At 42.4% G+C, this 27,371-nt stretch overlaps 1 protein-coding gene across 2 annotated transcripts in view; it reads left to right on the top strand.

Annotated features, from left to right (window-relative positions):
• The window catches only part of supt5h (SPT5 homolog, DSIF elongation factor subunit), an 82,902-nt gene that overhangs the window by 19,486 nt on the left and 36,045 nt on the right, over nt 1-27,371 (top strand). The window contains exons 5-16 of one of the 2 annotated variants that reach the window (XM_041179229.1): nt 9,086-9,094; nt 12,733-12,802; nt 16,251-16,319; nt 17,127-17,192; nt 17,313-17,343; nt 18,909-18,977; nt 20,130-20,381; nt 22,386-22,475; nt 22,802-22,872; nt 24,152-24,257; nt 25,343-25,436; nt 26,615-26,751. In XM_041179229.1, coding sequence (XP_041035163.1) covers nt 9,086-9,094; nt 12,733-12,802; nt 16,251-16,319; nt 17,127-17,192; nt 17,313-17,343; nt 18,909-18,977; nt 20,130-20,381; nt 22,386-22,475; nt 22,802-22,872; nt 24,152-24,257; nt 25,343-25,436; nt 26,615-26,751 — 1,064 coding nt within the window. Of the gene's footprint in view, nt 1-9,082; nt 9,095-12,732; nt 12,803-16,250; nt 16,320-17,126; nt 17,193-17,312; nt 17,344-18,908; nt 18,978-20,129; nt 20,382-22,385; nt 22,476-22,801; nt 22,873-24,151; nt 24,258-25,342; nt 25,437-26,614; nt 26,752-27,371 lie in introns of both variants that reach the window. The other variant, XM_041179228.1, reaches the window with a different exon arrangement.

Below are 27,371 nucleotides of genomic sequence, written 5' to 3'. Positions count from 1 at the left end.
AGCTGGATTAAATGACTGAATTATGTTGGCTTCATCGGTGGCCTTTCATTTTATTACATGTTGTTAAATTACTGGTTTAATGTTTATGCTTGCTCCTATTAGTTACTGTGCAAGGGGCAACTGAACCTAAGAACAGCACACTTCAAAAGAAGTGTCTCGCTTTTTTTGTTTCTAATTTCTGTGTATTCGTTTATACAATGAGCCTGCAATTGTTCCTATGTGTGTTACTAGTGTAACGAGTGTATAAAATATCTTGATATCTAAGCAGGAGCTGAGACAGTGAAATTTTCCCATAAAGAGAGAATAATTGTTCTTCCTGAAAAAAAAAGGGTGTGAAATATAAAGAAAAATTCTAAGTTTTGCTAACATACAAATTAGGAGCAGGTGTAGGCCACTCAAGCCTGCTCTGCCGTTCAATAAGATCATGGCTGATCTGAGTGTAATTTCCACTCCACATATTTGCCCCCGCCCTGATGATGTTTCACCCCCTCATTTATCAAGAATCTTTCTATCTAGCTCTGCCTTAAAAAATACTCAAAGACTCTGCTTCCACCTCCTTTTAAGGATGGGAGTTCCAGAGACTCTCAACCCTCTGAGAGAAAAAACATTCTCCTCATCTCTGTCTTAAATGAGTGATCTCTTAGTTTTAAACAATGACCCCTAGTTCTAGGTTCTCCCACGAGGAAATATCCTCTCCACATCCATTCTGTCAAGACCCCTCTGGATCTTTAAGATTTCAATCAAGTCACCTCTTACTCTTCTAAATTTCAGTGAATACAAGCCAAACCTGTCCAGTCTTTCCTCATAGGACAACCCACCCATTCCTGCTATTAGTCTAGTAAACCTTCTCTGAACTGCTTCTAACGCATTTACTTCTTTCCTTAAATAAGGAGACCAGTATTTTACACGGTACTCCGAATGTGGTCTCACTAGTGTCCTGTACAACTGAAGCATAACTGTGCCCCTCTATTTTTGTAATCAATTCCCCTCACAATAAAGGTTAACATTTTATTAGCTTTCCTAATTACTTGCTGTACCTGCATACTAGCTTTTTGCGATTCATGCACTTGGACAGCCAGATCCCTCTGAATCTCAGAGCTCTGCAATCTCTCGCCATTTAGATAATAAGCTTTTTTATTGTTCCTGCCAAAATGAACAATTTCACATTTGCCCACATTATACTTTCATTTGCTAGACCTTTGCCCAATCATTTAACCTATCTATGTCACTTTGCACACTCCTTATATCCTTTTCACAATTTACCATCCTACCTATCTTTGTGTTGTCAGCAAAATTTAGCAACCATTCCTTTGGTCCCTTCATCCAAGTCACTTATGTAAATTGTAAAAAGGCCCCAGCATTGATCCTTGTGACACACCACTCGTCACATCATGTCAACCAGAAAAAGACCCATTTATGTCAACTCTCTACTCCCTGTAAGCTAGCCAATCTTTTATCCATGCCAATATGTTCCCCTCTACACTATGAGCTTTTATTTCCCACAATAACCTTTGATGTAGCAATTTATCAAATGCCTTCTGGAAATCTAAGTACTTCAAAGAACTCCAATAAATTGGTTAAACATGATTTCCCTTTCACAAAACCATGTAGACTCTGCCTGATTGTCTTGAATTTTTCTAAGTGCCCTGCTATGGCAACTTTAATAATAGCTTCTAACATTTTCCCAGACAGATGTTGGGCTAACCAGCCTGCAGTTTCCTACTTTCTGTCTCCCTCCCTTTTTGAATAAAGGAGTTACCTTTGTTATTTTCCAATCTAATGGAACATTCCTTGAATCTAGGGAGTTTTGAAAAATTAAAACCAGTGCATCAACTATCTCACTAGCCACTTCTTTTAAGACCTTAGGGTGAAGTCCATCTGGACCTGGGGATTTGTCAGCCCTCAGCCCCAACTATTTGCTCAATACCACTTCATTGGTGAATGTAATTTTCCCAAGTTCCTCCCTCCATTCCACTTCCTCATTTATAGCTATTTCTGGCATGGTACCTGTGTCCCCTATAGTGAAGACTGAAACAAAATACCTGTTTAATTCATCTGCTATCTTCCTATTTTCTGTTATCAGTTCCCCAGATGCACTATCTAAAGGACTAGCGCTCACTTTGTTAACTCTTTTCTTATTTAAATATCTATAGAAACTCTTGCTATCCATCTCTATATTACTAGCTAGCTTTCTCTTGTACTCTAATTTTTCCCTCCTTATTAATCTTTTTGTCTTTCTTTGCTGTTTGTTCCAATCTTCTTCCATGCCACCCACCTTTGTGTAATTATATGCTTTTTCTTTAAGTTTGACATTCTAACTTTTTTAATTAACCACGGATAGTGGGTTCTCCCCTTGGAAGTTTTCTTTCTTATTGGAATGTATCTATTCTGTGTATCCTGAAATATCCCTTTAAGTGTCTGCCATTGAACCTCTATTGACCTATCCCTTAAACACATTTGCTAGTTCACTTTAGCTAGCTCTGCTTTCATGCCCTCATAATTGACCTTATTTAAATTTGAAATACTAGTTTTGGGTGGACTTATTTCTCCCTCAAAATGAATGTAAAATTCAATCATCATATGATCACTGCTACCTAGGGGAGCTTTCACTATGAGGTTATCAATTAATCCTATCTTGTTGCTCAATACCGGGTCTAGTATAGCCTGCCCTCTGGCTCCAGAACTATCCTCCATGAACTATCCTAAAACATTCTATGAACTCCTCATCTATCTTACCTTTGTCACCTGATTTTTCCAGTCTATATGTAGATTAAAATCCCCTATGATTAGTGCGGTACCTTTCTGACAAGCTCCCATTATCTCTTCTTTTATACTCTGCCCTTCTGTTTAGTTACAATTTAGGGGGCCTACTTTTCTTCTCTCCTCTCCGCCTTTAAGGTGTTGCTTAAAACGTAATTCTTTGGTCAAACTTTTGGACACCTCTTTTAGTGTTTCCTTAAGTAGCTCAGTGTCAGATTTTGTTCAGTAACATTTCTTTGAAGCACCTTGGGCTGTCTTAGTGTGTTAAAGATGCTGTTGATGCACTCGCTGTACTAATTTGGACAAGAAGAATTAATACTTGAGTGATTTTAGAGGATGGCTCCCAGAGCTTGTGAGGCCAAACCCCAGCTAGAGTCAGTACTGTTAGGGCAGGAAGGGAAAAGATTGTGGGGGAGGAATGCTGTACTATTTTCCCTGATGATCTTGGTGATTTTCAGCACGGAAAATAATTTTTCTATCAACTTGTGTGTGATCCAATGAGCCGAGTTCTAGTGGAACACAGAGGAACAAATGCAGGCTTGTAAATAAGAGAAATGAAAAGGGTTAACAGGAAAGGCTAATGTATGACGTAGATGATGATGCACTGCTGACATCAGCCAATCATGTGTTAGAGAGAGATGATGGAATCATGCCTAGGAGCAACGTGCCTACTCTAACCTGTTTAGATGTGGTACTAATAAACAAGTGTTAAGCAGATACCAGAGTATGTCTACAGTCTGTCTAAGAACCAAGTCCCATGCCTAGAGCCCAAGATAGAAGGACCCATCTCAGAACACACAGAAACTGAAAATGAGAAGAGAAGTTTAGGATTTTTGAATTTAAAAAAAATGTGGTTGCCCTTTCAAGCTCTAAATCTGCTTCCATTTCTCATTTTGCAAAATGTTATCATTGCCATATAAGTTTGCCACAGTGAGGGGAACACTCACAGAATATATCCAGACTGCTTTGATAATTGAAGCAAAATACTGCCTTTGCTGGAAATCTGAAATTAAAAACAGAAAGCTCTGGAAATACTCAGCAGGATAGGCAGCACCTGTGGGGAGGGAAGCGAAATGTTTTGAGTCCAACATAATTCTCCTTCGGAACTCCTGTTGCTGCATTCGCTGTAGGAACTTGGACGAGACAAATTGACACTTGGGTGATATTAGAGGATGGCTCCCAGAGCTTGTGGGTCCAAACCCCAGCTAGAGTCAGCACTGTTAGGGCAGGAATGCTGTATTGGAGAAGAGTCATATTTGACTCAAAACGTTAACTCTGCTTTGACAGTTTCAGATAAGAATTCCAGTAACATGTCACAATTTTTTTTGAGAAATATACTTTATTCATAAAATATCTGGAAGAACATTACAAAACAGTTCAAAATCACCATCACAAAAGTACAATCAGATTCAACTTTTACACATGGATCACGAGGTGCATCAATACAATCAATGAATATTACAATCATTTCAATATGGTCAATGCAGACAATAGTATTGGAGTTATCAACATACATCATGTTGCACTCTGAGGTGCTTCAATACAATTACAATACAACTAGTATTCAATGCATACATTCATTTTGAGCTGTACAGCCCGAGGGGTCTAAACAATTCCCAGCCCCTTGCTGCACTGTGGCTGAAAGGTCTTAGACAGCGACCCTTCCCCATTGCACCTTTGCGGCAGCTGCCCCAAGCTTCAGTGCCTCCCTCAGCACATAGTCCTGGACTTTGGAATGTGCCAGTCTGCAACACTCGGTCGGGGACAACTCTTTGTGCTGGAAGACCAACAAGTTTCAGGCAGACCAAAGAGTGTCTTTCACAGAGTTGATGATCCTCCAGCTGCAGTTGATGTTTGTCTCGGTGTGTGTCCCTGGGAACAGCCCGTAGAGCACAGAGTCCTGTGTCACAGAACTGCTCGGGATGAACCTCGACAGAAACCACTGCATCTCTCTCCAGACCTTCTTTGCAAAGGCACAATCCACAATCCCCACCACAGCCACCTTGAGGGCAGCGTGCAGAGGGGGGTGAGACTCTTGGTGTGTTGGAAGGATCTGATGGGGAGGGCCTTTCTCATTACCAGCCAAGCTACATCTTGGTGCTTGTTGGAAAGTTTTGGCGATGAGGCATTCTGCCAAATGTCTTTGACAGTCTGCTCGGGGAACCATCCCACCGGATCCACCCTCTCCTTTTCCCGCAGGGCCTCTAAGACATTACATGCCGACCACTGCCTGATGGACTTGTGGTCAAAGGTGTTTCTCTGCATAAATTTTCCCATGAGGGACAGGTGGTACGGCATGGTCCAACTACTTGGAGCGTTCCGCGGCAGCGTGGCCAGACCCATCCTTCGCAACACCGGGGCAGGTAGAACCTCAGCACGTAGTGACACTTGGTGTTTGCGTACCGAGGGTCTACGCACAGCTTGATGCAGACGCACACAAAGGTGGCCATCAATATGAGGGCGATGTTGGGCACGTTTTTTCCCCCCTTATCTAGAGGCTTCTACATCTCGACCCTGTGGACACGATCCATTTTCGACCTCCAGATAAAGCGAAAGATGGCTTGGGTGATCGCCATCTCGCTGGAGTCTGGAATGGGCCAGACCTGCGTCACGTACAGCAACAGCGAGAGTGCCTCACACCTGATGACCAGGTTCTTACCCGCAATGGAGAGGGAGCTTCGCTCCCACATGCCCAGTTTTCTTTACACCATAGACACTCGCTCCTTCCAGTTTCTAACGCATGTCCCAGTCCCTCCGAACCATTTCCCCAACACCTTCAGGCTGTCAGCCCTGACGGTGAAGGGGACAAAGGATCGGTCAGCCCAGTTCCCAAAGAACATGGCCTCGCTCTTCCCACGATTTACATTGGCTCCCGAGGCCAGTTCGAACTGGTCGCAGATGTGGATTAGTCTGCGCACTGACAGTGGATCCGAGCAGAAGACGGTGACATCGTCCATGTACAGGGAGGCTTTGACCTGAGTGCCTCCACTACCTGGGATCGTCACTCCTCCTATGCCCGGATCCTTCTTGATGGACTCAGTAAAGGGTTCTATGCAACACACAAACAGGACAGGAGAGAGAGGGCAGCCCTGCCTGACTCCAGATTTAATAGGAAAGCTTTCTGATTCCCACCCATTGATTGAGACTGCGCTACTGATGTTAGTGTAGAGCAGTTGGATCCAATTGCGAATTCCCTCTCCAAACCCCATTTTGGAGAGCACATCCACCATGTAGGTGTGCAATATTCTGTCAAAGGCCTTCTCCTGATCCAGGCTGATGAGGCAGGTATCCACACCCCTGTCCTGCACATAGGCAATTGTATCCCTGAGCAGCACGAGGCTGTCAGAGATCTTCCTGCCGGGCACAACGCAGGTCTGGTCAGGGTGGATCACCAATTCCAGAGCGGACTTGACCTAATTGGCGATGACCTTGGACAGAATCTTATAGTCCACTTTCAACAGTGAAAGGGGTTGCCAATTTCTAATTTCCTCCCTTTCCACCTTGTGCTTGTAGATGAGGGTGATGATGCCTTTCCTCATGGATTCTGACATGCTGCCGGCCAGGAGCATACTCTCGTACACTTCTAGCAGGTCTGGGCCGATTCAGTCCCACAGAGCCGAACACAACTCAGCCGGCAAGCCGTTGCTTCTGGGAGTCTTACTCTTCTCGAAGGACTCAAGGGCCTTAGTCAGTTCGTCAGGAGTTAGCGGTTTGGCCAGGCTCTCCCATGTACTGTCGTCTAAGACCTCCGTGATAGAGGACAGGAAGGACTGGGAGGCCATGCTGTCTGTAGGCTTCACATCATACAATCTGGCATAAAAGGATTTGCTGATCCTCAAAATGTCGGACTGTGATGACTTTACTGAGCAGTCTTCTTCCTTCAGGCTGCTGATCACAGAGCTGTCTCTGTGTACCTTTTGGAAGAAGAAACATGAGCACGTCTCACCCTGCTCCACGGAGCGGACTCTGGAACGGAAGATGATCTTGGAGGCCTCCAAGGTAAAGAGCGAGGCTTGCTGGCTCTTCACCTCTTGGAGATCCTCCTTGTCATCGACCCCCATTGACTGCAGCCAGAGCAGGTTCTGCATGTTTTTCTGGAGTCAGGACATTTCCCTCTGTTCCTTTCTAGCTTTCTGGGCGCCTTTGAGGATGAAAAACCTCTTGATGTTTCCCTTGATCCCTTCCCACCAGGGACTTCAACCTTTGTAATCCCTCTTGAGCTCCTCAGTGTTCTCTGGGGTCAGCAGTTGCACGTTTAGCTTCCATGCCCCCCTGCCCACCCTCAGGTCTTCCTCTAAGTGACAGTCAGCCAGTAGGAGGCAGTGGTCAGAGAAGAACACCAGCTTGACGTCGGTGGATCTGACTGCGAACGCACGGGACACAAACAGGAAGTCTATCCTGGAACGGATGGACCTGTCTGGCCACAACCAGGTGTATCTACGCTGCGCTCCGTCTGCAGGGTTGCTGAAGATGTCGTGCAGCTTGGCATCCTTAACTGTTTCCATCAGGGATCTGGACGTAGCGTCCAATCTGCTGTCGGCCCTGCTGGATCGTCCAGCCGCATCGATGATGCAGTTGAAGTTACCGCCCAGAATGACCGGCCTGGAGGTTACCAGCAGCAGTGGGAGCTGCTGAAAGGCCGCCAACCACTTGCTCTTTTATGCCGGGGCAGTAACACATCACAATTAACCCATACACAGGCTGCTCAGATACCTTCAATTAATAATGCTCGAGATGATTGTTGGTATGTTTTAACGAACGGCAGCATATTCAGGTAACAGTACCTTGTCTTATTTTGTTTTAAGGAGGGAGTTGTGATAACCTCAAAGTATCTACTAAATACCCAATGTAAAACAATTTAAATGGACCATCAAAGGTTGTCTTTCCTTTCAAAAAACAGTGTAGGTTTGTGGAAAACAGTGTCTGAAATATTACTCTGTGATATTGGGTACACAAAGCATGTGGCACACTCGTATGAAATTCTGTTGTTTGCTATTTTAGTGCTGACGTTTAAGTCAATAAAAATGCACAGAATATAAAAGAAAAATAAAAATCTTTATACAAATTGTGGCACAGTAATTACAAGCCCTGTAATACTAAGTGGCTGACAGCTTTTCCATTTAAAATACTTCTGCTATAAATTTAATTTTATCGGCCAGACTTCTTTCATATCGCTATTCAAAAATGAAATATATTATTTAGGGCTTATTTCTTAATCACAGATTCCAATACCTGCCTTCCTATGTAGGTCAGCATTTTGGAATTAAGTCCGTGCATGTAAAGCTGCAGTGAGGTAGACTTTCTACCAAATGGGTATGCCAGAGCCTTTAACATATCAATGCTTCTATACGTAAAATATTAAAAATCTTGGAAACAAAGTGCACTTCTCCCTGTCTGTAAGCCCTGCAATGTTATCCCAACTTTAGGTCCCCTGTTAAGTCAACGTGAATTACTATGTAGATGTTACCACTTTAACTCTGCAATGTCAGCTGCAGGCTTTGGCCACCAGGTGGCTCTGGAGCAAGGTATTTTTTTCAACATTATAAACTTGTCTTGTCAGTCTATTCAAGACCTGTCTTATGGCAACAAAAAAAAAAGTTTATCTTCATTGACTAACTGGTTACCACTTGGAAATTTACTGATAAACTCATATTCCATGTCAGTAAGGCACAAGAGCACCTTTTTCACTGCTGCAGAGTATACATTGACAGGCGTGGATGAAGTACCAGCTATCCTCACCACATGTAATACTTTAGCCATCCAGGCATTTAGAGCAAGATTCCAATCACTACAATCAAATAGATGGATGGGGATCTGAAACTAAAACAGAAAATGCTGGAAAAACTCAGCAGGTCTAACGGCATCTGTGGAGAGAGGATTGAAGACAGAGCACTGAAGAAGAGTCATAAGGACTCGAAATGTTAACTCTTTTTTCCCTCTCTCCACAGAGGCTGTCAGACCTGCTGAGTTTTTCCAGCATTTTCTGTTTTTGTTTCAGATTTCCAGCATCCGCAGTATTTTGCCTTTACCTAAATGAATGGGGATGATGTTTGAAAACCAAATATGTTTTGCTTTAATCGGGCCTATGTCTAATTGAAGCCCGAGTGTAATAGTTTACCATTTCAGTCTGCAAGTGCTCTCTTTGGAAACATGTCCATTTTGCCCTTGTGTATTTTTCATTTCTGTTTTGAATGTGCATCATACATTCCTGCTTATGTATCATGTTTTAATTTTTGTCCTTACATTTTTTTTGTTCCCTGTTCACCATGTGATTGATTTTGGTGGTATTGTTTGGCTGTTTACTGTGTTGCCTTCTCAACAGAAGAAATTGAAGGTACGTGTACAATTCCGTATATTGTTTGAGTTTAATGCAAATTAGTCAATGGATCACAATTATTTAGGGCTTTGAAACTGCGCCATGTGAATATTAACAAAATTCCTTTGTCCATTGTAAAGAATCAGTTTGCACAAACATTTCTATTTGAGTGACAGGAGAGCTTCAAGGAGTATGTTAAGCATTTATTTGGGCCATCACCCACAGAGTGTAAAAATGACAAGCAAACTTATGAAATATTCCAATGCTAATACCAACACAGGGTAATTTCAAGGCCCAAGTGTGCTTATATCTGCAAGCTTGCAGGTGACCTTATTTCATTTACATTTATATAATGTGCCACATTGATCCATCTGGCTATATACTTTGCTTTCCTACAAGCAGCACAATGTCTATCTTTTAATTTCTTATTGCTCAGTGGGCTGTTAAGGTAATGGTTCAAGTTACACTCCTGCTTGATCAACAACGACACCTTGTATTCCTATAGTGGGTTTAGTGGAATAAAACGTCCTGCTTCACAGGAACATTACAATGCAAAATTCGACACCGAGCCACAAAGGCCAATATTAGGGCAGAAGGCCAAAAGCATGGTCAAAAAGATAGGTTTTAAGGAACATCTTAAAGGAGGTGAAGAGGTCTAGGGAGAGAATTCCAGAGTTTAGGGCCTTCCTGGACTGCTGAAGGCCTGGCCACCAATGGTGGAATGATGGAAATAGGGAATGCTCAAGATGTCAGAAATAGAGGAGTGCAGACATCTCAGATGGCTGTGGGGTGGGAGAGATAGAGAGGGGTGAGGCCATGGAGGGATTTGAAAACAAAGGTGAACATTTTAAAATCGAGTTGTTGTTTGACTGGGAGCGAATGTAGGTCAGCGAGCACAGGGGCGGTGGGTGAACGGGACTTGTTACAAGTAAGGACATGAGCAGCAGAGTTTTGGATGAGTTCAAATTTGTAGAGGGTAGAACAAGAGAATATGAAAGGAATCATTAGCAGCTGAGTTGACAAATTGGGTGATACTGAAGGCTGTTCCCCTTAGTTGAAAGGTCAGTCACGAGAGGACATAAATTCAAGGTGACGGGCAGGAGGTTTAGGGGGGTTGTGAGGAAAAACTTTTTTACCCAGAGGGTGGTGACAGTCTGGAATGCACTGCCTGGGAGGGTGGTGGAAGTGGGTTGCCTCACATCCTTTAAAAAGTACCTGGATGAGCACTTGGCGCATCATAACATTCAAGGCTACGGGCCAAGTGCTGGTAAATGGGATTAGGTTGGCAGGTCACGTGTTTTTCACGTGTCAGTGCAGGCTCAATGGGCCGAAGGGCCTATTCTGCACTGTATGATTCTGTGATTCTGCAGTCTTAGTGATGGTCTGGGTATGTCCTTAGAAGCTCATCTTTTCACCAAATATGACACGAAGGTTGTGCGTAGTCCGGTTCAGACTCTGACTGTTGCCATGGAGAGGGCTAGAGAACAGGGTTTGTAGGGGGGACCAGAGACAGTGGTGGTCTTAATGTTTAATGGGAGGAAATTTCTGCTCATTCAGTACAGGATCTCAGGTAAGCAGCCTGCCAATTTAGAGACAATGGAGGAATTGAGAGAAGTGATGATGAGGTAGAGATTGGTGTTGTCAGTGTACACGTACAAAATAAATGCTAATTTTTTGGATGTTGATTCAAAATGAGACTAAGCACTTTCATAGCAAACATCTATATTTTTAGTTTCCTCTCAAATATGCCCAGCAAAGAAATGGCTTTCTAACTTGAATAGTGAAATACAATAACATGGGATGCCATCTTGCACTTGACTTTCTGGTACGATGTAATGTAAATTGTTTGTAGAGATTTCTTTCATGGAGCATTCCATTCTTAATCCTCTTTGCATCATTCACGGCTCATAGAGGTGATGGACATCTCGCTCCAAAGTCTCCTACAGTACCACTCTTCATCCGTCTGTTGGGTTTTGAGAGCAGCCCAGGGCTACTTGTCCATCTGTTTTGCTTCCTTCGATGAATTACTCAGTATCCTTACCTCGACTCCACAACAGGAATTCACAGCATAGGGAATCGCTTACCGCAATGTCCGCACTCCTTTCACAGGGCACTTTTACATGCTGGTTGATTCCTGAATGGCCAGACAGGATGAGGTGTTTTTTTTTTTGTCCCAGTGTTCGAACCCAACCTGTGTAAATACCTTAAGTTTGGAAATCTAAGTGAGTTTTTTTAATTAAAGGGGTGACAGAAACAATGTTTTTCAGATCTTATTTTTTTCTAGTGTTTTGTAAAGATTGACCAACATTCCCTTAAGTAGTATTAATATGTTGGCTGATTTGAGAAAAGGATCAAATCCTAAATGTAGATGCCAACCTTCCACAGATGCTCTTCCTGGATTTATCAATTTTCTGCATTTTGTCCCTCCTTTCCCATCTATTTCCATTCTGGGAGTTTCCCACTAGTGTTTGCTGCTTCTGAAAAGGGCAACTTGCCTCTGAGGGCTGGATGACTGACTATGAGAACGTCTCCAAGCCTTCCCCTTTTCCCCTTTGGAGAAATACTTATTCTCTGCTAAGCACCTTCCTGAAGTCAGGCATACAGAGTGTGAAGTCGTGCTGGGCTGTGCATTACCCCCAAACTTCCGCTTGCCTGCTGAGTTAAATTTCCAGCTTACGGTGCCCTGCTGACTTAAGTAAGAACTGATTTCATTGGCTGGGCATAGCTCTTGTAGAAATGGGTACAAATTGAACATGTTCACCGCTGTGGCTGCAGGGCTCTTGACGTCTATGGCTTTACATGGTGACAAGAGGGACAAATTATTGGCACTCCATGGTTTGTTGCATTGGACCATAATGGGGGTGATTGATGAACTGGCAAATTAAAAATGCCGAGTCTTATCGAATACCTCCGAGTGTTCTCTATCTAGACTGAGTTTGTATTAATTAGAAAATAGGGCTCAAGTCCCCATGTCTACCTATTACTTTGTGGTACCTGCTTTGGTGGGATGTTTTATCAGTTATTGCTTGGGGCACAGACTGCCTAATTTTGGGATATGAGGCCTTGTCCATGTAACCACTGTGCAAGTGTGCCCTGTTTTCCAATGGCATTTACAAAGGATTTTGTAACTTTAGCTTGTTTTTGGAAGAGGTCATGATTCAATCAGTAACTCCCAGCTTCTGCCAAAAAGCTTGGAATAAAAATAATGACAAACTCTGGCTGTCAATTACAGTTGTTCAAGTTAAGTTTCTACTCTGTAGCTACCATTTTCATTAAAAATTTTTAAATTTGCAAGCTGTCCTTCTTTTAAAACTAAAATCCAGCAATGTGACTTTACGTTAGGCTTTCCTAGATATAAGCTGCAGTTAGCACTCTGCTGGCATCTTATTTAAAAATGTTTTCCATTTGAGTAAGTAGTGAGACTCATTCCCGAATATTGGTTTGAGCCTGAGTTTACACTTGGTTGATGAGGCATGAGTTGGTCTGTGCCTCTATAGATATTCAACCCTTGTATTGTTAAGGGAGCTACAACTTGGAGAGGGCAAAAATTGGAAGTTCAAACATGCAGTAATATCTAATTATGGATGGACAAGTAGGGGTTGGTTACTTTGCCTGCCGATGCATTGTCTCCTCACCTTCTTTATTGTACTCTGTAGCCTCCAACATTGACAACCTGGTTCTTGATGAAGATCACTCAGGAGCAAGAAGATTGCTGAATCACTGGAGGTAACCCTTTTCCTCCAGCCTCTTAAAATTTAAGGATAGTATCTCTGATCAACTGCCTTTAATGTTGTCACCACTGGCCAAGAAAAAGGGCAACCTACTCCTAGCCTTCCAACAATACTGGTTTGGGAATAATCCTCTTACTCCTGCTTTCCCCCCCACTATTGGTACCTTCCCATACTGACACAGCTGAGATGGGAATTCGTGTTCACCCATATTACATCAGATAAATTTTCGCTGATTCTTGCATCACAAGGATTTGTACAACCACAGTGCTGTGGGTCTGGAGTCAAATGCAGAATCATAGAAAGTTTTTGAGACCAAAAAGAGGCTGCTCGGCCAATTGTGCCTGTGCTGGCCGTAAAACAAGCCACCCAGTCTAACCCCACTTTCCAGCGTTTGGTCCGTGGCCTTGCAGGTTATGGTACTTGGCATGTATATCCTCTTAAATCAGTTGAGGACATTTGCCTCTACTACCCTTTCAGGCAGTGAGTTCTAGACCCACACGACCCAAGATATTTCCTCATCTCCCCTCTAATCTTTCTACCAATAACTTTAAACCTATGCCCCCTCTTCACTGACCCCTCTGCCATCAGTGAACCGGATGGATTTTTACAACAATCTGGTAGCTTTAGGAACATAGGAACAGGAGAAGTCCATTTAGCCCATTGAGCCTGCTCTGTCACTCAGTACAATCATGGCTGATTGAACACTTCAATGCCTTTTATCCACATTATCCCCATAACCCTTTATGTTATTGTTAATCAGACATCTATCAATCTCTACCTTAAACATACAATGACTGAGCTTCCATAGCCCTCTGGGGTAGAGAATTCCAAAGATTCACAACCCTTTTGAGTAAAGAAATTTTTCCTCATCTCGGTCCTAAGTGGCTTCCCCCTTATTTTGAAATTGTGTCCCCTGAATCTAGATCTGGATCTTACCTGCACCTACCCTGTCTATTCCTTTAAGTATTTTGTAGGTTTCGATGAGATCACCTCTCATTCTTTGAAACTCTAGAGAATACAGGCCCAGTTTGCCCAGTCTCTCTTCATAAAACAGTCCCGCCAACCCTGGAACAAGTCCGGTGAATCTTCGTTGCACTCCCTCTATGGCAAGAATATCCTTTCTGAGGAAAGAGGACCAAAACTACACACACTACTCCAAGTGTGGTCTAACCAAGCTTCTTATACACTTGAAGCAAGACTTCACTACTCCTGTACTCAAATCCTCTTGTGATAAAGGCCAACATTCCATTAGCCTTCCTAATAGCCTGCTGCACCTACATGTTAGCCTTCAGTGACTCATGGACAAGGACACCCAGGTCCCTTTGTACATCTACACTTTCTAATCTCTTACCATTTAGGAAATACTCTGCACACCTGTTCCTTCTACCAAAGTGGATAACCTCACATTTTACCATATTATATTCCATCTGTCATGTTCTTGCCCACTCACTAAGTCTGTCCAAATCCTCCTGTAGCCGCTTTACATCTTCCTCACGACACACATTCCTGTCTAGCTTTGTATCATCTGCGAACTTGGAAATATTACATTTGGTCCCCACATCCAAATCATTGATATATATTCTGAACAGCTGGGACCCAAGCACTGATCCCTGCAGTACCCCACTAGTCACAACCTGTCAATGGGAGAATGACCCATTTATTCCTACTCTCTGTTTTCTGCCTGTTAACCAATCCTTAAGCCATGCCAGTATATTACCTCCTATCCCACGTGTTTTTATTTTGCTAATCAACCTCCTGTGGGGGACTTTATCAAAAGCCTTCTGAAAATCCAAGTATATGACATCCATCGGCTCTCCTTTATCAATTTTGTTAGTAACATCCTCAAAAAACTCCAAGTTCGTCAAACATGATTTCCCATTTGCAAATCCATGCTGACTGTGCCCAATCAGGTCATGATTATCCAAGTATCAGTTTATCACATCCTTTATAATAGATTCTAGCATTTTCCCTACTACTAATGTAAGGCTAACAGGTCTGTAGTTCCCTGTTTTCTCTCTCCCTCCCTTCTTAAATATTGGGGTAACATTTGTTACCTTCCATTCCTCAGGAACCATTCCAGAATCTATAGAATTTTGGAAAATGATCACCAATACATCCACTGTCTCTATAGCAACCTCTTTCAACACTCTGGGATGCTGAATATCAGGTCCCGGGGACTTATCAACTTTCAGTCCCATTAATTTCTCCAATGCAACCTTCTTACTAATACTAATTTCCTTCAACTCCTCATTCTCCCTAATCCCTTGGATCTCTAAATCTGGGACATTTCCTGTATCTTCCTCAGTGAAAACAGACACAAAGTAATCATTTAGCTTCTCTGCCATTTCTCTATTTCCCATTATGAATTCTCCTGACTCTTCCTGTAATGGACCCACATTTGTTTAAGCCAAATGCTTCCTTTTTAAACACCTATAGAAAATTTTACGTAAGTTTTTATGTTTTTTGCTAGATTGCATTCATATTCTAGTCTCCCTTTCTTTACCAGTTTCTTGGTCTTTGCTGTATTCTAGAAACCTCCCAATCCTCAGGTTTACCACTATTTCTGGCAACTTTATAAGCCTTTTCTTTTAACCCTATGTGGTCTTTAACTTCCTTTTTCAGCCACGGTTGACTGACATTTTTTTGGTTTTTGCACCTCGAAGGAATGTACAGGTGCTGTAAGCTGTGTAATAGTTCTTTGGAGACTATCCAATGCTTAAGTAGAGTCATATCTTTTAATGTACTTTCCCAATTCACCTCAGCTACTTTGTCCCTCGTGCCTTCATAATTTCCTTTATTCAACTTTAATACCCTTGCTTCAAAGTGAACTACCTCACTTTTAAACATAAGGAAAATTCAATCAAATTGTGGTCACTCATCCCTAAAGGTTCAGCCCTTTTTCATTACATAATACTAGAGCTAAAATAGCCTGCCTTCTAGTTGGCTCCTCAACATACTGCCCTAGAAAACCATCCCTAACTCATTCCAGAAACTTGTCTTCCACAGCGTTTGTGCTCAATTGGATTACCCAGTCTATATGCAGATTGAAGTCACCCATGATTACTATATTACCCATGCTACATGCTTCTCTCATCTCCTGATTAATACCATGCCCCACATTACCATGGACTGTTTGGTGGCCTATGAACAACTCCTACCAATGTTTGCTGTCCTTTGCCGTTTCTTAGTTCCACCCAAACAGATTCCACACATTGTGACCGCCTCAGATCAGAAGAACAATTACTGACACTAAATTTTTTTATTTTATATTTATTGCTGTGATGGGGTTTAAACTCATGCCTATGGATTACTAGTCCAGTAATTTAACTGTTATGCTGCTGTCCACTTGAATATGTCAAAATAATTACATTATACACTTCATGTTATTGCACCTATTTAGATGCTGCATTTAGATGTTGAATACTACTTGATGTATTTTGCAGAGACAAAAGAGAAGAGGAACTTGGTGAATACTATATGAATAAATATGCCAAGCCAACTGCAGGAGATCAGTAAGTATCCTGTTTCTTAGACATTTTTTTAATTTAGTAAATGTTATGATTCTGAACCCATTGCATTAGAGAACTTGAGGACAGGTTTAAAGGTTTTTTTGCTACTGTGATATTGATCTATCAAGAAAAGGAATTGATTTCATAGATAATGGATCTGTCTGATTCATGGAGTATTGGAAGCGAATACCAAGTGTGGGGGATTGGGAGAGCTGCTTGGCTCTACACTTGTGATAATTCCACATGGGCTGTAGAAAGGGTAGGACAAATGTCTTTTTCTTCCAAACTTTCTTGCATGTTAACCAAGTCTTCATCAACCAAGTCATGGTGGGACCACACTCTGCAAAATAACATGGATGAGCCCAGAGTGGCTGTGACATTGAACACACTCCCAATTACAAATTAGTATTAAAATATTACTCAGCTTTCAATCTTGTAAGATAAGCCTGATCGTATTTCTTTGTGGCTGAAGAATTTTACCACCCATCTCCCTGTCATATAAGGCCAGGCGATAGTGACCCCGGACCAAGGTTTAAGTTTGTCAGCTGACAGGAATATAGAGGGTAATGAGATGACATATAATCTGTGATTCACAGATTTAAACTCACATTTTAAACTTAGATTTTAAAGCATAACTGTAAACTCTTGGTCAATATTGTATTGTCCCAGCTGTTTTTGACTGGCCTTGCCTCACCTGCTCCGATCCAGTTCCATGCACCCTTCTGCAGATGAGGCTGCTTGTGTCCAAGCTGATGTCTGGGTGTCCTGAGTAGTTTTGTGCCTGCTAACTTCTCCCTCTTGTTCTGTTAGTTTCTATGGAGCATCAGACGAACTCTCAGATGACATCACGCAGCAGCAGTTACTGCCTGGTGTGAAGTAAGTGATTCTTCAATAAACACTAAACTTTTCAAAATTTGAAAGGTATGTCAATATATTGGCCAAAATCCTCTTTCTCTGGACTAATTCTGTTTGGTTTCTTTTCTCCTACTTGTACAGGGATCCTAATTTGTGGACTGTGAAATGTAAGGTAAGGTTATTCCCAGATGCACAATCTGAAACTGATGGGGCTTTATGCATTTCTGGGGAGTATTGCAGTCACATACCAGAAAGCGATATATTGAAAGATATATTGTCACCAACAAACTTATATGTGTCTAGAAACAAGTGATCATTGTTTTAGTAATCAAGCTATTGCTATCATTCCAGGCTGTTGCACCACATGAGATAGATAACACTTGCTGTAGACTTCACATTTCTAGTGAATATTTTTTCTATTTTTATGACCAAAATGGATAATCCCCACTTACCCACATTATGCTCTATTTGCCACCTTGCTGCCCACTCACTGTTTAGATCTCTTTGCGGACTTTTTGTGTCCACCTCACAGCTTGCATTTCCACCCAGCTTTGAATTGTAAGCAAACTTGGATCCATTGCCCTCTGTGTCTTCGTCTGAGTTGTTAATATAGATTGTAAATAACTGAGGCCCCAGCACTGATCCTTGTGGCACCCTACTAGTTACATCCAACTTAAAAATGTCCCATTCATTCCTGCTCTCTTTGTTTCCTGTCCGTCAACCAATCCTCCGCCCATGCTGATAAGTTACCATGAGCCCTTACCTTGCCGATTAGCCTTGTCAAATGCCTTTTGGAAATCCAAGTAAACTACATCTACTGGTCCCCCTTTATCCACCTACTAGTTATATCCTCAAAAATCCCTATTAAATTTGTCAGACCTGATTTCCCTTTCGTAAAAGCATCATGAGCTATTGATGGGTATGAGAGAGATTGCATTAGAAACTCCCACCTTCAGAACTAGCCTGGTGGATGGAAATACTTTTCCAGTTGTCTACTGGGGCTAGAGTGCGGGCGAGGGTAGTTGAAGCACATCCATTGATGAGCAGGGTATAATCAGGAGTTTGTTTAAATGCCTAGGGAGTCGGGAGGAATTTAGCAGCATTTTTCCTTAATTTGATCGTTTTAAAGAAATATTTTTGACGCCTTGTGTGGAATTGGATTTCTAGCAATTGAGTAGTACAGTGCACCATCTAGTGGACAGTGGGGGCATTGCTGGGTTTGGTTGGCCATTCCTTATCCTTCCCTCCTTATGTTTATAATTAAATTTGAGACCGAGGAAGGAACAAATTCAAATTTTTGTCAGAGGAAATTGTCACTGGGAAAACAATTCAGAAATTCTGTAATCCAAAGAGCTTTCTGCAAGCCATACCTTGTGTTACGGTTCTGATTTAAGGACAACTGCAAATACATAATTCCTGTAGCTGAACTGTGATAAATATCTTTCAAACAATGCAGTGTGTGTGGTGCTTTGTGACGATGGATAGTCTATGCACCAGTTTGATCTTGGGATTCTGGCGAATTTACAGAGATTGTTTACATCTTAAGCAGCCCCATGTGTTCCACAAGCATAGAACACATGCCCCATTCACATCTGGTACCACATGAATGAATTTCAGCCGACATTACACCTGTGAAAAATCCTCCCTTTTTTTAAAAAAAATAAAGTTGATCTTAAATTCTGGATGTGTAGTTGGTGAAATTTAGAACTGCCGCTTGACATTTCTTCCTTTTTCCAGATTGGTGAAGAAAGGGCGACGGCTATTTCACTGATGAGGAAGTTTGTCGCTTATCAGTTTACAGATTCAGTAGGTATCTTCTCATCATTCTTGGACAGCAGGTTTACTTTAAGACTCTGCTTACTGTTATCCACCAGACACATTTTAAGAATTCGGGGGTGAATTTTCCATGCTGCTGTTTCTTTTAAGGATTAGGCTGTTTATTATTTTTCTTCTCTGTTATCTAAGGTACGTAGTGACTTATAATATGGAAATATCCTAGGAGTTTTAATTGATGAATTACAGCACTCCAAGAAAGTAATTGTTTTGCTACCTGCCCTGAAAGGAGACGGTGCCAGACCCCTCCCAAAGGCACCTTGAAACCAACTGCTGAAGGCGCCAGATACTGCAGAGGCTATGACAATATTCCGGCAATAGTACTGAACACTTGTGCTCCAGGACTAGCCGCGCCCCGAGCCAAGCTGTCCTGGTGCAGCTACAACACTGGCATATACCTGGCAATGTGGAAAATTGCTCAGATAGGTCCTATCCACAAAAAGGCAAAATCCAACCTGGCCAATTACCGCCCCATCAGCCTACTCTCAGTCATCAGTAAAGTGATGGAAGGTGTTGTTGACAGTGCTATCAAGCAGCACTTACCCAGCAATAACCTGCTCATTGACGCTCAGCTTAGATTTCACCAGGGTCACTCGACTCCTGAAGACATTACAGCTTTGGTCGAAACATGGACAAAAGAGCTGAGCTCTCGAGGTGAGGTGAGAGTGACTGCCCTTGACATCAAGGCAGCGTTTGACCGACTGAGGCATCAAGCTCAGAAGTGGGGATGTTCGCTGATGATTGCACAATGTTTAGTACCATTCATGATTCCTCAGATACGGAAGTAGTCCATGTCCATATGCAACAATACCTGGACAACATTTGGACTTGAGCTTAAGTAACATTTGCGCCATGTAAGTGCCAGGCAATGACCGGCTTGAGATGTGTACATAGTGGAAGTGGAAGACCATGTTCAGTAGTAAACATATTTCTTGCCATCATTCAGATTTTCACTTTTTTTTTGCCTTGGGTCATGTTTACTTAACTCTGTAGTAAGTCAATTGAAACTTAGCATTAGCACAGTGCTGATTCTGATGTGAATATAGTGCTCAAACTGCAAGTTTACTTTTGAGTGAAACATACATAAAATTTGACTTTTTTTTTCTCCATTTCTTCTACCTGTAGCCCATCCAGATCAAGTCTGTTGTTTCCCCTGAGCATGTGAAGGGCTACATTTATGTTGAGGCTTACAAACAGACTCATGTCAAGCAGGCCATTGAGGGTGTGGGGAACCTCAGGATAGGGTTCTGGAACCAGCAAATGGTTCCCATCAAGGAAATGACAGACGTGCTGAAGGTGGTGAAGGAGGTGACCAACCTGAAACCCAAATCCTGGGTTCGCCTAAAGAGAGGCCTTTACAAGGATGACATTGCACAGGTAAAACTTGCTCTCTTGCAGTCCGTGTAATGTAACGGACAGAAAACCTAATGTGAATGCATGAAGCATTCTGATGATAGCATCATGAGTGTTGTGTTGCGTTGTGAAAATGGAAGAGCCTGGTCCGAAACCATTACCTTCCCCTTTAGGCTGTGATGGGATTTTTATCCTCCAAGCTGGACCTTTTTTAATAGAATTCAGTCAGCAGTTTCTGTTACAGAGTAGCCTAGGATGATTATGCACTAGTGGAGATAGAGAGGGGAAGGGGAGAAATCTGCTTTGCAACAAAAGGACCATGGAGATTGTTCCCAAATATCTTGGAATGAAAAGTACCTGCACCCTCTGGTTTGGGCTTCAATTTTGGTAGATTTTACATTCTGGTCTTGAGAGAAGTCAAATATACTTTGGTTCAGCGCTGCTTGCTTGAATCCTCTGTCACGTGCACCAAGTCCTGAGGAACAATTTTCAATATTACTTGCCTTGATTGATTTTTAAGTCCCCTAAATATATTTAACCTTGCCAATGTTGGATGTTTTTGCAATCAGTTGTCACCAGTTGGAATAACCTAGCTGGGAGGGGTGGGGTAAGTAGAATGTCTTTGCGATTGACTTGATTCCAAGGTGAGATGTTTGGTGGTGGAAGTTTGGTAACATGTCAACCTCTGTGATGACTTGCTAATTTGACACATGAGCAGGCAGGTCTGTGTTATTCTGGCGTACTGTTTAAGATTAACCAGCCACCCTGATAGTCCTAATGCAATGAGAAGGTGTAGATCCATCACTCGGAGATTGTATTTCTTCCACACAGCTTCAAATGACCCTGGAAACTAATGGTGGCCAAGTGGGTGGAAGTGCAGAGCTTATTAGCAATATTTGCTGGTGGTTACACAGTTGTAGTTTTTTTTTCGGTGGGGTAGTGGAGGGGTGGAACATCCCTAAATTTTATCTCTTGCCAACTTGTGCACATGTTCTGTGACCTAGTAAAGTATGGTGCACCTTTGTGGGACTGGAGAATAATCTTGTGTACACTAGGGTCATGGCTGTGCTACTGGACAATGTTCCCTGTAAATGGCGTGCACACAGCCGGCCAGCAACCTGGAAAGTACTGCGCAGGCTGCCTACAAATTGTTGGCTTTGATATGCCACAGGTGGGGAAAAAAATAAAGGTACTGTGCATTCCAATGAACAGGCTGCACTGAGCTAGCAACATAGAGACTGAGAGTTCAAATCCTAACGTGGCTGTTTGGGAAATTGATGATCTGGTAATTTGTGAACTGACATCAGGACAAATGACCATAAAAGCTACTGGATTGTCAAAAGAGCTGATTGCTTTATGAATGTCCTTCAAGGAAGGAAACCTGCCCATAACCTGTTGTGGCCAACATGGGACTCCTGTATCGTGTAGCCAAATCCCAATACTCAGGGCAGCCAAGGATAGGCAGTACGCTGCCCATGGTCCGAACAATAAATGTAAACTCCACACTCGGTAAAATCCTGTACTCATGTGGCTTTGTCATTAGTTTAGTTTCAGTATGAGAGACCATTTGAGAAGTGTTAATATTTATTCTTTACATGGGTCTAAACTCTGTTTTGATTTAAGAAAGGTTTTGAAAGAGAAGCTTTTTAAGAAGAAAAGGCAAGGGTTTCTTTTTGCCAAGCAACATGATTGGTTCTCGTCTGCAGCTCAATCTGCCAATGGTTGATCAGTGTCAGCCTTGCACTGCCTTTGAACTGGGGCATGTCACGTATAGAATGTGATGATTGTTGAGTACACTCTTTCAGTGACCGCTCATAGCTGGGGGAGTTCCAAACCATAATTGATGTTTGCTGCAAGTCAAAAATCCATGTGCCAATCTGTTTAAAAAAAAATTAACCTTCAGTAGCGGCTGTTAATATTGATTAAAACATTCCTATTTGAAAGCTGAGCATATAAATGTTGGTGCTTATCATGGTGTCCTGCCTCACCGAAAAGACCTTCAAAACGTTACTGCTTGTTTTTTTTCAGGTGGATTATGTTGAGCCAAGCCAGAACACCATTTCTCTGAAACTGATCCCAAGAATTGATTATGAGCGAATCAAAGCTCGAATGAGTTTGGTAAGAGCCCATCTTCATGTACTAGTTGTTATTCTCTGGCGATGTTGGACTGAGGTTGTATCTAAGTACTCTAACATGCACTTTGTGTCATTGGTATCGTATATAAATAAAAAAGTCCTGTGTCTTGCACTATCCAAACAAAACAATTGCGAGGTAGGGAATTTGTGCTGAAGCGAAGATTCTCCCCTGCCTCGGACTTCCTTAGTCCTCTCTGAACACTTGGTCCTGAAGACTCGCGGCTTACTGCTGTTTATTTTTCAAGTGAATTTTAATTTAACACGATCATCTGTTCAATGTGTCATGATTTTAAAAATTCCAACCCACAGAAAGACTGGTTTGCTAAAAGGAAGAGATTCAAGAGGCCGCTTCAGCGATTGTTTGACGCAGAAAAAATCAGGTATGACTTGAACTTCGGCTCCTTTAGCAGTGGTACTGTGTCACTGTATGGCATATTTGTGTTCTGAATGCTGAGTATTAAATTCAGGCGATGGGCAGCAGGACCAAATTGGGTTCCCTAGACCAATTTGGAGGATTTAAAAAATATATATTATTATTCGTTCATGGGATGTGGGCGTCGCTGGCTAGGCCAGCATTTATTGCCCATCCCTAACTGCTCTTGTTCAGAGGGCATTTGAGAGTCAACCACATTGCTGTGGGTCTGGAGTCACATGTAGGCCAGACCAGGTAAGGGTGGCAGATTTCCTTCTCTAATGGGCATACGTGAACTAGCGGGGTTTTTGCAACAATTGATTTGGAACTGGCAGCCATCATGGAAGAGTTTGAAGGTTACCAAAATAAACTGAAATCCAGCCACTTAACATCAAAATGAATGTTGTAGAAGTTCAAGTGCAGCTCCATAGGGGAATTGATAGGATAGGTTGGTGGAAACTATTTCTGCTAGCACAGGGGGTATCGTCAAAAAATTAGAGACTGATCTTTTTCAGGAGTGAGATTGGGAAACACTTCTTCACACAGCGTGGCAGAAGTTTGGAACTTTCTCTCGCAAACGGGAATTGATCATTTGTGTCATTGCAGATGTTAGCGCTGAGATTGATAGATTTTGTTAGCCAAAGGTATCAAGGCATATGGAGCAAAACGGGTATATGGAGTTAGGTGGCAGATGAGCCATGGCCTCATTGGATGGCGGAACAGTCTCAAGGGCTAGATGGCTTCATCCTGCTCCGGTTTCCCTACAGGTATATCATATTCGTTCTGTAACTTTACAAATACACTGGATTTCCTGCCACCGCACGAGAGCAGGAAGTCGGTGTTGCTGACGTTATCGTTGTGCGCCTGGAATGATGCAGGCAGCCACCTGTGGTGTCGCTGGCAGTGACGTCGCAGGCACTGAGACTGCACTTGCGGTAGCAGCAAATGCAGCACTACAGGTATCATGGCGGTTCTCTGGTTTCCATGTCCTTAGATAGAAATAGTTCCCAACTCCAAAATGGACACTGTGAGAATCAGTTAATGATAAACTTGATCAGACTATTTAGTGATGTATGAGAAGCCTATTGTCTGGTCAAAAGATTGAGTTAATTTTAGCAACCTAAAGAAACTGAGCATTATTAGATTTTACTGAATTGTCTCGGAGGGACCCCTGGAATCTTTATTGACTTCATTGCATTTATTTGGCATTTAATTAATTTGTCTGAATTGAAATTATAATTACACAGATCACTGGGCGGTGACGTTACCACAGATGGAGACTTCCTCATATTCGAGGGAAATCGCTACAGCAGAAAAGGCTTCTTGTTCAAAAGTTTTGCCATGTCTGCAGTTGTAAGTGATGCTTCCAGTGTGGCTTGAAATTTTGCTTCATTCTCGGCAAGTTTTCCCAAGCCTCCTGCTTTTCTGCGGTGACAGCTTGCTTAGCACATCTCAGGTCAGTGAGCGTTTGAGGTTGCCGTTGGACTGCTACTTCCGCATTGATGCAAAACTAGCAGTATAACTGAGGAGAGCACCCAGTGCATGAAAACCATAATGGTGTCCACAGCCAGAATGCCATCTGGCACTAAATGTGGTATTTCTCCAGCCTCTTGAATGGATGTTTGTGCAGTTCGGTTGCAATTTTAAGTGCGTTAGCCCTAGTCTTTGGTATAGCACAAATATCCTGTAAATGTCGTTCTCACATCCTGTCACCTGTTAACCCAACAGTTTTTTTGCCACGTTTTGTTACAAAACAGCACACCTTCAGGCGCACCATGAGTAGCACTGCAGGAGATTTGCTAGTCTCTGCAAAGTATACAACTTTTTGATAAGTGGGATGATGTCCATCCCTGCCCCCAACCCCACCAGATGTCTCATCAAGCAGTTTGTGCCCTCAAAGGGTAGGCCTCATATACCTGGTACAACTGTAGATATTAGACCGGTGTTTAATAAGAGGTGTGAGTTTCTTCATCTACATTCCACCTGTCTTGCCAGGTTACCTTTTAAATTCTACACTCCGCCCAATTCTAAGCTGTCTTTAGTTCGCAAAATACTTCATCTCTGATGGAATTGACTAAATTTATTCTTCCAATATTAAGAATTGGACAAAATTCATACTGCCAAATAAAGCTTCTAAAAGGCTCTGTCATGGTGCATTTTGCTCATTTTTGTGGCCAAGCCGTTGGTTGGATGTGCTGCAAGGCTTTCACCAATTCCTGTCTGATTCAGCCGCTGGGATGTGTGTGAGAACTGGTGGATATCCTTTCCTTTGGATTTCTACAGTCTGGAAATCTCTTTGTTCCCCTGTGGGTTCCGGTTCAGAGTTAGAACCGTGTATGTGGCCACTCCACCGTGCAACAACCTTGAGCCTCCTTGCCCGATATTTTCCTAACTTCATATTTCTTCGAATGACTGGAACGATTCTTGCTGTGTTACAGATTACTGAAGGAGTAAAGCCTACACTTTCTGAGCTTGAAAAGTATGAGGACCAGCCAGAGGGCATTGACCTGGAGGTCGTGACTGAATCAACAGGTCTGTGTTTTGTTTCCAGGAGAGAGATTGCAGAGCTGCTCGCCGGAGGGCTTTGCACCCTACGATACATATTTGTGTTTCCACTGCCTCAGGATGATTTCTGACTTGATTTCCCCTAGTACCTGTTTTAGTAAATGCAGCGTACAGTTGAGCCACGCGCATCAGCAGGTTCATTGTTCCCGGCTGAGTTGGTAAAATTCTTAGCCTTGGTGCCCTTGGGTTAGGGAAAATGAGAATTGGCCTTCTCTTCCCAGAGCTGTCAGCCTGTGCGTGAACAAAACTGTGCTTAGGGACGTGGCTGGCAGTCAAGCAGCTGGATGGCCTTCATCAACACGTATGGTGGATGTGCAAACTGGGAAAGTGCTTCAGGATATTTAGTGCCTGTCAAAGTGTACCACCCCAAACTTGATACTTGAAGAGATCATAGGGGTGGGGGGCGGAATCCAACTGCAGCTACCATTTTAAAAAGAAGCTGCACTGCCATTACCATTTAAAGTTGTGTTGATATTGATGTACAACCTTGTGACAGGAATTTTAACATTTTTTAATTGTCTTTGAAAGTATCATCAGTTTGAATATTTTTACGTGCCTTGGTGACGCTCAGTGTAATTGATAAATCTGACATTCCTTTTTCTGCCTAGGGGTTGAGTATGTAATGCTAACAGGGGTAGTGACTACCTCACCATGTAACCTGAAGAGGTTGTCATTTAAGACTCTACAATGTTTTAGTCAGCCACACTTTGGGGTGTTGTGTTCCATCTGGTTACCATGTCATTAAGATAGGAACACTTTGTGGTGCGGGAGCTTAGAAGAGTAACGAGTGATTCCAAGTATTGGGTGGTGACTGTGAAAAGCATTTACAGCTGCTGCAAAGATTGACTAAGGAAAGATCCCCATTCAGCTATTACATAAAATAGTTTTATTGAGGTAGGTCCTGCAGATTTCAGAAAAGTAGAACAAGTTTTAAATTTGTGACGAGTACGTTGGAAACTGATATTAGAAATATTTGGAATAGTTAATCAAACAGACTATTGGAGCCAAAAATCTCAAGTATGTTCAAAATGAAGTTGGATCCTGTAATGGAAAAATTGGGGCACTGCGAACAATGAACTTTGGGCTGATTGACTTCTCTTGTGTTCTTGATTGAATTTTAAGTAGAATGTTTTGACTTTTTGCAGGCAAAGAAAGAGAACACAACTTGCAACCCGGAGATAATGTGGAAGTTTGCGAGGGTGAATTGATAAACCTGCAGGGTAAAATTTTGAGTGTGGAGGGCAACAAGATCACAATTCTGCCCAAACATGAGGATCTGAAGGTATTGAATAATGTAGTTTGAGAATCAATTCATCCCTACAGGTCAACAAGGAGTGGCTTTTTATTAGTAGCAGATGATTCTGGACAGTCTCCCTCTGATATCTGTTCACTTGCTGTAGCAACTAAAGCCTATTTTAAACTAAGCTAGCCTTCCTAATCTGGTCTAATCACCGCATCAGTCAAGACCAGTAATGAAATAGACTATGTTCTTACCATCTGCAAACCTAAGAGGAAAATCCACTCCTGTGGGAGATCTAATTAACCGTTAACTAGCAAAGCAAATTAATTTGATGGACCAGAGTGGATCACTAAGCAGCTTCTGCTAAAAGTGTGACTTTGTGGACATAGGGTGAGGCTCCTTTGCATCCAGCCGTTGACCTTCACTGTTGAAATTTATATGTGGATCCTAGCCGTTTCAGTGAGATATTCAAGGGTGCCCATTGACTGATATCTTAGTTGGGAGTGAAAGCGCCGGGGAGGGGAGAGCATTGAGAAACAACAAATAAATGTCAGCTCTGCAACAGATGAAATGATACATCTTAGTTCAGACAAAGGTGTGTGTTTAAAAAGATTTATAACCAGGCCACTGCCTCAATCTAGAATTGACTAGGTTTTAGAATG

The sequence above is a fragment of the Carcharodon carcharias genome, chromosome 34, assembly GCF_017639515.1.
Source record: "Carcharodon carcharias isolate sCarCar2 chromosome 34, sCarCar2.pri, whole genome shotgun sequence".
NCBI lineage: Eukaryota > Metazoa > Chordata > Chondrichthyes > Lamniformes > Lamnidae > Carcharodon > Carcharodon carcharias.
The sequence above is the reverse complement of the archived record's forward strand: the minus strand, read 5'-3'. Positions and strand labels throughout refer to the sequence as shown.